Source organism: Microcaecilia unicolor, chromosome 1, assembly GCF_901765095.1.
Source record: "Microcaecilia unicolor chromosome 1, aMicUni1.1, whole genome shotgun sequence".
Lineage (NCBI taxonomy): Eukaryota > Metazoa > Chordata > Amphibia > Gymnophiona > Siphonopidae > Microcaecilia > Microcaecilia unicolor.
The window spans coordinates 658,124,173-658,139,466 of record NC_044031.1 but is presented as its reverse complement, the minus strand read 5'-3'; the positions used below and the strand labels follow the sequence as shown (position 1 = coordinate 658,139,466).

Here is a 15,294-nt window from a genome sequence, read left to right as displayed (position 1 = left end):
CTGTTTGTCCTTGTTGTAAGATGGACCTTCCTATGCTGCCACACAGACATCCACTGCCCTTGTTTTCCTTGTTCATAATTTGGATATTTCAGTTTGTAAAATGGAAGTTCATGCTGGACACTTCCAGTACAGGCTATATCCTGTACTGAAATACATGTGGGATGGACCTCCATTTGTGACATATTGACTTGGATGTCCATATTCTGAATTGGACGTCCTTTCTAAAATGCCTCTCTATAATTTTGTGCATGTTATTGAATTGCCCTTTATATCTGATTAAGTATGCATGTTCTCCACCCCTGGAATGTCTACACATTTTAACAGCCAGGTTTGCCTCCCAGCAGGCATTCTAGAAAAGTTCCATACATTACAGTACATTACACTCTTGCTAATACCTACAAGTTCTAAGCGGGTTACAGATGTCAAGAAAACCAGAACATACTCTTGGAATGTCAAGTTAGTCATGGATAACAGATTAATTTATAAACGTTCTAAATAAAAAGGTCTTCTTATGTTTCCAGAAGGAGAGAAATGATTGGTAAAGAGAAAATTTCCCAACTAAATCCCTCCATAAAGATGCTGCTTGAACAGCTAAAGTCTTGTTTAAAAACTGATAATCTTTTCTTCCCCTTAATTGATGGAAAAGTTAAAAAAAAAAAATCATATCTTTGTGTTCTTTGAGAAGATACAAAACAGAAATGAGGAATCAAATAACTAGGAATCTGCCCCATGTAGGATTTTAAAAAGAAAGCATGCTAGTTTAAAGATAAATAACTCCAACAGAAAGAAATGTGTCCATATGCCTTGGTCCATATACCTTACTGAGTCTTCAAGGACTGTAAAACGTAGCCCTCCAGCCTCAAATGTTCTACTGCTACAGCTGGCAGCCCACCTCCTGCTCCACAGTTCCTTTGATACTATGACGTCCCACCTGGCTACTACTGAAACAGTTTTATATTGTTCATTTACAGGTTTCCCATTCTATCTCCATTCCTGCTTCTGGACTGGGTATTCCTTCTTCCAGATCAGGGGCGTAGCCAGACAACAGATTTTGGGTGGGCCTAGGCAAGAATTGGGTGGGCACCAAGTGTTCTCCCCCCCCCTAAAAAAAAAATCTCAGCTGGTGGGAAAACGCTTCTTTCCACCTTGGCAGCAGGAATGCACTGAAAACAGCAGGTGCCGGTGTCGTGGAGAGTAGCGTTTTTGTTACCATCAGGGGGAAATCTTCAGCTGGGGGAGCTTGGGATTCCCACCAGTTACCACTAAACATGTGCTACTGTTGGGTGGGCCTGAGCCATAAATGGGTGGGCCCTGGCCCACCCAAGCCCACCTGTGGCTACCCCACTGCTCCAGATACTCCATGTCTTCTGGTTGTCTGAGCTCACAGCCCTGCTTCTGCTGCTCCCCTTTCAGTGGCTCAGCTGTGTCTGTTGGAAGCTGCCACAGGGACCCTTCTGCCCCAGCCTCTCCTTGGAGGCATGACATACTGTTTTGTTAGCCAGGGAAATTGGGTTTCCCTTCTCTCACGCCCCCTCTCTGTCAAATGGGGTAAATCAGTCCTTAACAAAGGGGCAGGAGTCTTGATCCTCCCTTCTGGAGTACACGCCAGTTTTTCCTTTTCCTCATATGCTTTAAAGATGTCAGTCTTAGAGCTAGGCGTTGTTTTACTAAAAACCTGTTTCCTAAAAGAGGTCTTTGGGACTGCCTCATCACTGTTCCCTCTAAGCTGAGCAGGAGTCCTCCACCTACAGTCTTGCCAGTGGGTGGTGCTGTTTCAGTATCACATTTTCAATAGTGAAGGATAGGTAAGCTGTGCAGGACTTCACAGAACCTGCCTGTCACTAATGATTGAAAACACAATATTGAAGCACCGCCCCCCCACTGGCAGCAATGCAGTTGGAGGACTCCCACTCAGTTTAGAGGGAACAGAGAGCTTCATTAAAGCATATATTAGGGGTGATTCTATAACAGTGCACCCACATTTAAATGCCTACTGTAAAAAGAAAGGTGTGTACTTTCCTTTATAGAATAGCAATGTAACTGGATACGTGCATAGATATATTTTATGTGCAAGCATTTACCCCCGCCATAGAACTGCTTGCTCCTAAATGCCGGAGATAAGCAAATGACTTATAGGATTCTATAAATTATGTTCATAAGTGTGAGTCCTGCTCATACTCTGCCCGGGCTCTGCCTGTATGTACAGCCATCTGTCAAATATATGCTAACATATGCGCTTATTTACAGAACAGTGCCTAGGTGGAATTTTGGCATTTACCCACATATAGGCACATATACCCATGTATTTTAAACATTTCCCAACAACTTCAGGAAGCAGGTGAAAGCTTGGCTTTTCAACCAGGCCTTTAATGGAAGAAGTAACTAACGTGTTAGTCTCATTCACACACACAAGGAGTGACGTGGGCTGCACATACTGCAGCAGGACATGTTTATCCACTCCTGCCCTAGCTGAGATAATATTTAACCATCTCTCTGGCCTCATGTGCAACTTTCTTTAAATTAGTCACCTTACTCTAACTCTTCTTACTCTCTTACCTATCTATATGTTCCATCTTTGCTTTACTCTTCACTATCAATTAAAATGTTCTATTATGTACTGTGTTGACATTGTAAGTAGTATACCATGCCATACTTTGTTATTTGAATATTTTTACTGCTTTGCCTATTGCTCATGTTCGATCTATTCTTACTGTACACCGCCTTGAGTGAACTCCTTCAAAAAGGCAGAAAATAAATCCTAATAATAATAAAATCCTAATAATAATTTATGCACAGAATTGGTGTGTGTTAGTGTCTGCTTTGTATATGCACAGAATACGCACACACATTTACCCCTTCTTTGAAGCAGCTGCTAATTTGTGTGAGAACTTTTGCGCACAACTGGGATCACTGTTATGAGTATATTTTATAAAGGCAGATATTTACCTTTGTTGCCTTTATGAAATAGGAATAAAATAGGTGGTTTGGGGGGACATTTCACATAGGTGCCTCCATAATCCTGGGCAATTTTATAAGAACGATGCAACCACGGAAGTGGAAAGAATGACGGTGTCCCACAAAAAGTCACAGGAGCAGGAGAGGAGTGGGAACAGAATCAGGCTCTGCAAAAAGCACACCCAGGGTGTCCAACGTTAATGTAAACTATTTATTGGAGGGTGAGTCAACACGGTACCATGTTTCGGCACTCAAGCGTGCCTTCTTCAGGAGTCTGCACAGATATAGATAAAAATACTTATAAATGTCTTATAAACATAAGAACATATATTTATAAATATATTAAAATAATGTATTCATATAAATAATGCAAAGACAATAATAACATATAATAAAATGTATAATAAAATAGCATGACTTACAATCCAATCCAAAGGGATAGAGCAAAGGACTCATTTGACTTCATAAAACACTGTTCTACATGCTCTAATCCCTTATATAATTGCACCTGAAATGTATTAAGTTATCTCAACAATACGGTATCACCTTACATAAGGCCTGTCTGTTTATTGATCTTGGTTTCTGAACTAGCAGGGAATTGGTATGTCTGTCTTTCATTTCACTGAATGCTTCCTTCCATGCTGACATCTCATTGTCTTTCACAGCTGAGAGACATTTTTGCAGACCAGCAACTTGTCGAGCCAATTGTGAACAGTTTTCAGTAAGTCCATATCTCCTGAAGAATATTTCACTTTTTTTCACATCTTATATAGATTCACCAGGAATCATAAACAAGCATTCCTATTGCCAGCATTTTCTTCTATTCAAGTTCTTGAGACGTCACAGATACAAAGCTGGATTAAGTCATAGGCAAACTGGGTACATGCCTAGGGCCCAAAGTTTAGGGGGCCCTATCAGATGTGCTCAGGAGGTTAGGATTGACAACCGTCTGACTTTTTTTTCAGAATGCTAATGATTTTTACATGCATTTCCAGAAGCTAGAAGGATGGCTAAAATGCCTGGATATTTTTCAGAGTTTAGTCCTGGTAGGCTCCAGCCAATAGGAAGCTGCTCCAGTCACAGGGAGAGAGGGGAAAGCTGCAAGAGCTGTAGGGGGACTGTGTTCTGCAGGACAGCCTGCAGCAAGCCATTGGAACCAGGTTGTATCCTGGAAGGGGAGCTGTTGAGAAGGTGTAGAAATATAAGAGGACTGGGGAAAAGTATGAAGGGTCTGTTACTGCAGGATGGGAAAAAGAGCTAACCCAAATACAAGAACTTTATGTGATGGGGAAGAGCTAGTTGGGGGAAGCACTGACTGAATGACCACATGCACAGCAGACAGCAGCAGAGCACCAGAAGAGAGGGTGTATGTATCTACCTAATTCCAGTTTTGAGCACAGTATTTCATCCCTTCCTGACCGGAACTGAATCTCTGTTTTTCTTGTCTCACTTACAGGAATGGCTCTGTATCTACTGTTGCCTTCACTGATCTCTACTTTCCTCCTGGAGTAACAAGTGAGGCAAATGTAAAAGAGAAGATTATGAACAACCTTTCCAAATTCCAGAACAGAAATGTGACGCTGAGCCCGCCCTCAGTCATCCCTGCTGGTGTGTTACTTTTCTCTCTTCATATGTGTTTGGGTGAAGCATTCCTCTGGTGAAAGGTGGCATGGACTGAGAAACTAACCTCTGCCAGGGATGTAGCAGAACAGATACATTATCACTACCCACAAAAATTATTTTGTGCTACAGAAGGAGACACTAGATATAAAATATTAGGGACACTTTCCTTGTTATTATTTCCAGTCCAGCAGGGCAGAGAATGTCTGTCTGTCTGAAGGTAAAATAACTTACCTTCGATTCTCACTGCAGCTCCTTGTGACTCTGGGCAAGTCACTTAACCCTCCCTTGCCCCCAGTACAAAATAAGTACCTATATATAATATTTACTTGTTACATTTGTATCCCACATTTTCCCACCTATTTGTAGGCTCAGTGTGGCTTACATAGTACCGGAGAGATGTTTGCAGACTCCAGTGTAAACAAATACAGGGTGATATTGTGGTAAGATAAAGTTCATGTGGCACAGACAGCCACATTAGGGAATCGTACAACAGAAGAGTTGTGTTACGTCCATTACGTACTTTAGTTTTGTTGTATTGCAGAGATCAGGCACTTATGTTGGATTGGTAGGGTATGCCTTTTTAAACAGGTTAGTTTTTATTTTTTTTTCCGGAAGTTTAGGTGGTTGTACGTAGTTTTCAAAGCTTTTGGTAATGCATTCCACAGTTCTGTGCTTATGTACGGGGGCGGGCCCAGCTCAGGGAAGAAGGAGAGACGTCCTGAAGACTCGCGGCGATCAGTTGTTCTTCTTGCCCGTGCAGCACCTTCACACAGAGGTGAGAGGCGCTGCACGGGCCCGGTAAGGAGGAGGGGGGATCTGGTGGAGGGGGGAGCGGCGGCGACGACCTCATGGAGGCGGGGCACGGGGGCAGAGGATGGCGGGAGGCGGAGCTGTGGGAGAAAGTAGAGAGAAAGGAAGGGATGGGGTCGGGGCTGCTAAAATCTTGATTTTTTAATGCAGGGGGAAGCGGGGAGCAGCGGGGACCTCAGGGGGCCATCCATACAGGACGCTCCTGATGAGCGCCTTTGCCCTCTCCCGATCCTTTTTTGATTTTGTTTTCATTTTCTATTTTATGCAGAGGGAAGCGGGGAGCCACGTGTTTGTGTTGTTTATCTCACTTTTGTTTTTAAACATGCCAGCTTGGATTTTTATGCTGCAGGGGGAAGCGGGGCGATGACAGCTCAGGCCTTAATGACAGCTCTGACCTCATGTTAAATTTATCACGGTAAATGATTCGGTGCAATCGTCGGTATGGTTAGTGCATCCCGAATTGTCCACATTTCAATGGTAGTTACTCGTTTGCATTCCGTTTTCATTAGCTGCTAGCGTCGTCGGAAAATGGCCTTTAATGCATGCTATGGTTGCAAATTTCTTCGTTAAAGGGTCGTTAATGTTTAGTGCATCTGGGCCTAAGAGAAAGAAGGTAGGGCTAAATGCAGCAGATACTGGAGGGAGGTTGAAAGGGATAGATGATGGGGGAGGGGGGATGATACTGATGCTGTGGGAGGGGGAAGGATGCAAATCAGTAGATGCTGGGGGCAGGGAAGGAGATGGGGCAGATGCTTGGATGAGAAGGCAGAGAGCAATTGCTAGAGAACAGGGATAAAAGCAGTAGCGAGAATGCAGGGGAAGTGGGGAAGGAGGAGGTAGAAGGACATGCATGCTGAGGAAGGTACAAATGGACAACTGTTGGTTCACAGCCTCTATCTGCCCCCATAAGCACAACAATTCTAAGGCTAAACACACAGGCACATGTACAGAGAGTCAGACATACACACATATACACACAATTGCTCCATTCACCCTGGTTGCAAGAAGTAGAAAGTGTTGCAACAAGTTGAAAAATTATAATGAAGTAATGATAAAAGAACCCCCATCATCTCTTTCTACATTATTCTGGTAATCAATAGAAGTAAAATAAAACTTAGAAAAGAAAATAAGATTATACCTTTTTTATTCGACTAACAATACATTTTTTTGATTAGCTTTCGAAGGTAACCCTTCTTCAGATCAGAGAAAAGCAAATGTTGATAAATAACAGTATATATAAGCGAAACATCAAAGCATTTCAATGACAGTGTCACGGGAAGAGGGTGGGGTAGGTAAGGTGAGAAACATGGGAGCTGGGTGGATGAGAGACAGGGAAAGATGAATGGTGATAAGAGGGTGACAAAGCATTAGAATCGTATGGTTTATAATGGGCTAGAAAACCCAGATCTTTGTTAAGTCCTGTCTGGTGGGTGGCTACCGTATCACTCTATATTATTCTGGAAAACATTCTCAATTATCTCTACATGCTTTCTCCATTTGTCCTTTTCTGGAATATACACTGTAGTTGTATATTGGAACAGAAATCCACAGCAACCAGTTAAATTTAGTAGTATACTCACATGCCTTGTTTGTATTTTTTTATAAAAAATATCAATGTAAATGGCACTGTCCTGTCACAGAGCAAATGGAAGTTGATAGGTAGATTTTTCAACATTTTTACAATTTAAATGAATAATAAAAGGGCCTTTGGGGAATCTAAGGAAATAGAATGTCTCTATGTTTTGACAGTTACAGCCTTACTCCATATCACCTTCCAATGGTTTGACCTTTCCTTGTGTCATTTCCTTTATTAAGTTTTGGCTGATCTTTCTAGCCAGCACATTTTCTTCTGCATCTCTGAAAAACAGTTACAGTTTATTTGAACCTCCAACACAAGCCACATTTACAATATTAGATAAATTTGCTGTCTGAACTGAACAATTAATAGTAGATGATGGCATGTTGTGGGCAATTTTATTAAAAGGCACCTACATTTTGGCACCTAGAAGGTGCCTCTGTGCAGTCTGTTGTTTAAAGGAAACTAGGGACCCTGTTTACAAAGGTACACTAGTGTTTTTATTGTACGCTAACCGTGTAGATGTACACATGAATATTATGGGCATCTACACGGTTAGGGCACGCTAAAAATGCTAGCATGCCTTTGTAAACAGGACCTTAGGAGTCTACTTTCCTCTACAGAATGTTAGCATAACTGGATAGATATGCACATATATTTTTGTTGTGAGCGCTTATACCAGCCACAGAAGTGATATAAGTGGTCATGCCTAGATTTCTAAAAAATGTACTCAAATTATTACTGTGTGCCCCACCCAGACTTCACCCATCTGTACGCCCACCTTCAAACTATGTACCATCGCATTTAGGGGACCTTTTACTAAGGCACAGTAGGCCTAATGTGCGCTAAAAGAGCAGTACCATGGGACATGCTGAGGCATCCCGTGGTAGTGCTCCATTTAGTGCACGCTAATCCCATGCAGAAAAATATTTTTTTATTATTCAGCATGAGAGGCGTGTTCATGGACGGAGAATAAGTGTGCCTGCGCTATTCAGGTAGTGTGGGCACATTACCACACACTACCCAATTAGCATGGGAGTAGCGCGGGAGCTGTTAGAGCGCTACCCAATTACTGCAGAAATTAGCAAGTGGCCATTACGAAAACCCCACACATGTGGCCGTTTTACTGGCACGCTAAAGGTTGCCGCAGTGCATGGGAGATCCATGCATTAAAGGTAGTACAGGCTACCTTTTAGGGTGCCTTAGTAAAAGGACCCCTAAAATACTAGGTTATAGAGTAACATTTAACCAGAGTATTGGCATTTACTTGCATATGTGTACACACGTGTGCATATACGCCAATATTCGGGTAATTTATGCATGTTCCAAGCGCTTAAATGTTGATTCTTTCAGGGATCATTTTACCAAATCAGTTAAAGGATGCTATGATGTTCATATTCATAGCTTTAAATACAGATGCAGAACAAGAATCGAGTTTGAAATATGTGTTATTTAAATTAGAAACTATTTTGGATATTTGCTTCAAAGAAACTAATGAAAACTCTTCCCATTTTCTGTCAAAAATGAAATCAAAGTTAGTGGTTGGCATCAGTAGTAGTTCAAACTTTCTACGTAATATCCAATACTTTAGAAGAAAAGCAGTAACAAATGTTTGAGCTGAAATATCTAAATTGTTTATGACAGTAATAGTCAATTGCTTGACTCTAGCAAAAAGATCTTTACAGAATGCTTAGCTTAGAGCGCTAACTTTGGACACCATTTACTGAATCTGGCCCATGTGAGTGAAGCCATATCAACAAAGACAGCAGGGTCACTGCTATGGGAACATGGCCCCAGCTGTCATTTAACTGGTTTGGCTGAAATAGGAAAGAAGTACAGACTCATACTGCCTTATATGTTTTCACTGTGTAGTCAACAAAGCTCCTCTTCATTCCAATAACTCTTTGTTGGTATTCTTTTTAATAGTTGCATCTACCACAACTACCCCAACTACCCCAACCACTGTACCTCCAATTACAGTTCCTGAACCTGAAAGTTCTTTCCCAGGATATGCTGTAGCCATCATTGTCATGTGTATCTTGCTTATCTTGGCTATTCCCATATTAATAATTCTGGTGAGTAATGCAACATTTTATAATCATTGCAGTTAACATTGTTTTATCCATCAATCTGCTTTTGACTGAATTTTAATTTTTGTGGGAGAATCTCAGAATGTGCAATTTCCAGAATGGTCATATCAATCAATATTTCAAAAGACATGAACACAGAAGTTAATGAGATTTCATCTACTTAAGCAAATAATCCTTTGCAATTTATGCAGCTGAAACCTCAGTCCCCTCACTCATATTGTAGAGGCTGATATTCCTATGAGTGGGTGGCATCTATCAAAGAATCTGGGGCCCTATTACTAAAGGGTGTTAAGTACTTACCTTCAGATTCTATATATGGCGGCAAGATTTCAGCACTGAAATTTCAATCCTTGAGCAAATTAATTAACTTATGAGCCAATTAATTGCAATTAATTGATGTTAACAATCGATTATTGCAGTTGGCAATAATTAAAATTTGCACACGCATCTCCCCTCACTCGATTCTATAATCCCATGCGCCTAAATCCCCTAGTTTATAACTCAAAACGGGGCATGGCCAGTGGAGTGGCAGGAGTGTCCCAAAACGTTGCATGCAGGGCAATGTAGTAGCCCCATTTCTGCGCCAAAATGCTCAGAGTGGGGTGCTGACAATTACATCAGGTTTCAGCTGGCGTAAATACTGACGCCTAACTTTTGGCGCAGAAATGGGATCTAAGCACTATTCTATAAATGGTGCTCAACCCGGAGCACTGTTTATTAAATAGCGCTCCATGCCGATTTTTTTCTGGTGCCAAAATCTCAGCACCATTTATAGAATGCCTTCCTTAACAAGTAGTTAGCATTCAGTAAGAGGCTACACACAAACATGTTAAGGGGTTATGCAGTAGTTTGCCTGGTATCGCATGTTAAAATATGCATAATTTAATTTCTCTTTGAGGGGGTGTACCTGAGAATGGGCATAGAAGCATTGGCCAGCTAGCACATTATCCCCCCCGTTTACTAAGCCACGTGGCAATGCCGACACAGCCCATTCAAAGTAAATGGGCTGTATTGGCATTAGTGCACAGCAGCTGCTAGCGCAGCTTAGTAACAGGGAGGTATATGTGGAGGAGCATATTTGGTATGATGTCCAAGTCCGACTTTGGATGTTTTGTGGAAAACGTCCAAAAATCCAGTAGTGAACATGACCATTTTCGAACCTGAAAAATGTCTATTTTTTTTTAATTACCATTTGCCAGATGTTGTTGTACTCAATGTGTCTATCTTTTTGGACCATTAAAAAAAAAACAACCAAACATTCAAGTGAAAAACACACAAAATCAAATCATAGGCATGAAGGAGGAGCCAGCATTCTTAATAGACCGGCCACTCAGTCATCCTAGCTGAGCAGTGGGGCATCCTAAGGGGCAATGCAGACGAACTGCATAGAAAAATGTCTAAGAAAATGTGTTTTAAAAATAGCGATTTGGACATTTTTGCAAGAAAAACATCCATATGCCACTTTCTGCTATTTTTTGGATGTCTTTGTGTTTTGAAAATGAGCTTTTTATTGCACTAAGGGGTCCTTTTATTAAGCCGTGGCAAAAAGTGGCCTGTGGTAATGTGGGCAAGCGTTTCTGGCACACGCTGGGCCAGTTTTTACCACATTCTGAGAAAAAGGGCTTTTTTTCAATGGGCCGGAAAAAGGGACTGCTGTAAAACTGAAACCAGCTCGTACTTATTTATGGGCTGAGCCCTTAATGCCACTCATTGATCTAGCGGTAAGGGCTCACGAGCTACATGTGCGGTGACCGGTCAGCGTGCGCCAACTGTTGATTAATACCGGAAATTTATTTATTTGTTACATTTATACCCCACATTTTCCCACCTATTTGCAGGCTCAATGTGGCTTACAAAGTACCATAAAGGCGTTTGCCATTTCGGTTGATAGCAAATACAAGATTGTGTTGAGGTCAAATGAGGTAGAAGTGAATCGGCGTCATGGGGTCGAGGGGAAGAGGAAAGTAAATTGTCCAGTACGATCATTGATTATGCTGTGTTGCTGGGTGTGTGGATTTATGTTGGATCGGAAATACCATGTACAGTAGGAAATAAAAAAGCAATTTGTCCTGGCGGTATGGACATGCACCAAATCTGAAAATACCAGCAGGGGGTACGCTAGCCTGGCGGTAGTCTCATTTTGGCATGCACTGCACGCGCATAGAGGCTACTGCACCTTTGTAATGTAGAGTTAATGCAGGAGCACTTAGCACCTCCTAAATAGAGGCAGTAAGTTGTCCCGCGTTAATGTCCTGTAGGTACCATGCACTATTGGTTACATTAATGCAATGCGAAATAGAGAGAATGTCCAAAAAGTGCTGCATTAAATCTGGGATTGGTGCATGGAAAAATCCTTGGTTACAATGCATTAAGCCTAGATTTTGGCGCGCTTTAGTAAAAGACCCTCTATCTACTTCTGCTGTTGATTATAATCAAGGCCTTTAGTTTTCTACAGTAGCTTCTTGGTAGATTCAATGATCAGGGTTGCAATTTCTGCAGAACAATTTTTATAGTTTATAGCTATAGTTTATTCCAGTTTTGATATACCGCTGTTACAAAGCAAGTTGGTCACAGCGGTTCACAATAAAATAGGACAAGCTAAAAACAGAAAGGAATACTATTTTTAACACTCAATCACACAGGAAAAGAGAAATAGAGACTGAGTGAGCCTGAGACCATGGAGCAGGTCAGGAGAGCCTTGACTATGGGAATGTAATCAAGGGTCCAAAGGCCAACTGGAAAAAATGGGTCTTCAATAGCAACTTGAGAGGTCCTTTTACTAAGGTGTGCCGAAAAATAGGCTGCGCTAGTGTAGGCACGTGTTTTGGGTGCACGCAGATCCATTTTTCAGCGTGGCTGTAAAAAAAGCCTTTTTAAAAAATTTTGATGAAAATGGACGTGCGGCAAAATAAAAATTGGCGCGCGTCCATTATGGGACTGAGACCTTACCACCAGCCATTGACTTAGTGGTAATGTCTCACACGGTAACCGTGTTGTAATTGTCTATACACGTAGAATGACAATTACCACCCGGTTTCCGCCATGCGCAGGAAAATAAAAATTATTTTCTGGCACGCATAGCGAACGTGTGTAAAATACGAAATTATCGCCCGGGCCTCATGGAAGCTGGGCGATAACTCCAAATTGACATGCGTTGGGCGCAAATAGGCGCCTATGCGGCTTAGTAAAAGGATCCCTGAATCTGGAGAATAAGCTTTCAGATCTAATTGGTGGGGGGAGATTTGCCTCTTTCCTCTCAGATTTTCACCTTTAATTCTTTTTATCACTCCATTTTCCCAATCTCACCCTCTTCTTCGTCCCTTTTCCTCCTCCTCCTCCTATTCAATCTTTGAGCCCTCACTCCACTTACTTGTCTATTTCCTTTGTACTTTTCCTTTATGTTCAGTACTGAATATCAGTGGTGTCCAGATAATTTCAGTTTCTGTCCTGACTCTGCCCCCCAACCTCCCCAGCACACACAAATCCAAATTGTTGCCAATTAATGCCAATAATTGTTAGCACCGAATTATTGACGCTAATTGGCTCGCTAGCCAATTTAGTTGTGCGTGCAAATCAGAATAGCACCCAATTTTCTATGCATACATTTGTGTGCCATTTATGGAACCTGGGGGTAAGGAGCAATTCTATAAAGTGGAGAAGAGACGGCTGAGGGGAGATATGATAGAGGTCTATAAATTAAGGAGTGGAGTGGGTAATTGTGAATCACTTGTTTACTCCTTCCAAATAATACTAGGACTAGGGGGCATGAAATGAAGTTACTAAGTAATAAACATTTTAAACAAATTGGAGAAAATAATTCTTCACTCGATGTGTAATTAAACTCCGGAATTTGTTGCCAGAGAGTGCTACAGCAGTCAGAGCTAATACTCAGTGGCATGCTCCAGTTAAATGCTGCTGAATATTAGCTTCTGGGCTGGGCAGATATATATATATTTTTTTTAATTTATCAGGCTAGATGATTCCACTACAGCTAATACTCATTAGTACTTCATCCGATAAAAGTATGAGCACCTCAGTGGTCATTGCTACTGAGAATAACAAGTCAGACATAGCTGTGTTTGAGAAAGACCATCCCCTTGTGTGTTCAAGCCAGGGGCGTAGCTACGTGGGGCCACGGGGGTATGGGCCCCCGTAGATTGGCCCTGCCCCCCACTGCCAACCCCTTTGATCCCCCCTCCCACCGCCACCCCTCCCCCGCCGCTGCCAGGTACCGTTGCTGGCGGGGTCCCCAACCCCCGCCAGCTGAAGTCCTCTTCTCTGGCGCGGCTGCGTTGCTGAACTGCAAGGCTTCTGTTTCTGTGAGTCTGACGTCCTGCACGTTGTATGTGCAGGATGTCAGACTCACGGAAACAGAAGCCTTGCAGATCAGCAACGCGGCCACGCCGGAGAAGAGGACTTTGGCTGGCGGGGGTTGGGGACTCCCGCCAGCAAAGGGTGCCCCTTCACCTCGGGCTCTGGACTCCCCCTCCCGCCGAAGTCTGGCTACGCCCCTGGTTCAAGCTAAAGATCAACCACTGAGGTGGAGGAACGGAGCATACTACGGACATAGTCATGACAATCAAAGTTGAGGCTACAGGTTGTTATCTAGGAATCAATTCTGTGTATATCTTTGACTCCCTTGTGTTTTTGGAAATGTCATTTCTTCACAACACGCCTCTGATTGTCCCAAGCTAAACTAAAAACATCTTTTTCTCTTCCGTCATAGGCAATGAAGACAGACATCTGTAACAAACTTGCAAGAGCCTGTGCCTTGAAATCTCCCTATACTTCTGTATCGAATGCTGCTGGTTATAGCGAAAGCATTAACTTGCCACGCTGGAGGGTAAGAAAGCATCTCTTAAAACCACAAACAGTACAATTTTGATGGGAATAGTTGATTGCCAGGAAATTGGACCCAAAACAGTAAAAACTAGATTCAGGAAAATGGCGTCCAAAGTTGGGCACCAAAAAAATTTACACAGAACACTCTTCTATCAATGGTGCTCTGAGTTCTGCCCCGTGTATAGAATAGTGCTTCTTAGAGCTGATTTCCACATGAACTTTTGGGCTTGAGGATTTACACCAGCTGAAACCTGGTGTAAATCTCCGCGTGTAATTTAGGCACAGAGTCCCAGTATTCTGTAATATTGCACGTATCTTTAGTCGATGCCCCGACCTTCCCATACTTCTCCCATAGACACACCCCCTCTTGAGTTGCACGCCATAAGATTTGCACATGAATCTTTTTAGAATAGTGCCTAGCAAGATGCACATACAAATTCCAAATTGTTGCCAATTAATGCCAATAATTGTTAGCATCCAATATATATTAGCATGCATAATTGGTACCTAAATTTAGGTGTCTTTTACAGAATTTGCCCTGCCCCTGTTTCACATGAGTGATGAAATGACTGTCAAACAGTAAGAACTTCGATTCCTGACCAGTTTGTTTGAGTTCCAGTTTCTTGGTATAATGTTCTGATCTTTACCCATTTAGTTCCAAGAACTTTTCAAGAAATTTGCAAATGAAAATCAAGGCCCTGATGTTCAAAGCCAAATATTCATAATTTCTTATAGTGGCTGCCGCTATACAAGCTGCCGCTGCCTGTGGATATTCAGAAGCAATATATCCCTCATTCTATAACTTTAGCGTATAAATGTGAGAACCATTTGCCCCTAACTCTATACAAGTCACCAAATATTGCGCATGTGTCCAATTTGTGCATGCAATTTAATTGAATAACAAGCTAATTAGTGCCAATAACTGGCTTTTTTAACATGTAATTATTGTCACTAAGATTTAGTTGGAATTTGCATGTGTAAATTTAGGCACGGGATCTGTGGCTAAATTTTAAGCACAAGTAAAAAAAGGGGATGCGGAAATGTGAGGGTCATGGATTGAATTGGTGCGTTTCTAGCATTTACATGCTTAGTTATAAAATAAGGGGGATACGCATCTAATTTAGGCACGTACATTTTTCACCAGGCTTTCATTGATGCAAATGGATACATCTATTTAAGCATCATTTCCAGGCGTAAACGCTATTTTATAAACTGTGACTAACTTTATGTGTGGCTTATAGAATCGTGTAGAATTCATCCCCTTTCTCCTTGATTCTATATAGTGTGCCTATAGATCTGCACTGAAATCGGTGCGGATTCTATAACAATGCACGTAACTTGACAAGCTCAACTAGCTATTGAGCACTGATGCAGAACTTAACAAGTAATATTGAGCTT

At 41.9% G+C, this 15,294-nt stretch overlaps 1 protein-coding gene across 1 annotated transcript in view; it reads left to right on the top strand.

Moving 5' to 3' along the window:
* LOC115457324 (putative GPI-anchored protein pfl2) overlaps positions 1-15,294 on the top strand; it is a 38,832-nt gene that overhangs the window by 21,220 nt on the left and 2,318 nt on the right. Inside the window, exons 8-11 of the mRNA XM_030186746.1 lie at positions 3,621-3,676; positions 4,412-4,563; positions 8,891-9,039; positions 13,781-13,897. Coding sequence (XP_030042606.1) covers positions 3,621-3,676; positions 4,412-4,563; positions 8,891-9,039; positions 13,781-13,897 — 474 coding nt within the window. The remainder of the gene's footprint in view (positions 1-3,620; positions 3,677-4,411; positions 4,564-8,890; positions 9,040-13,780; positions 13,898-15,294) is intronic.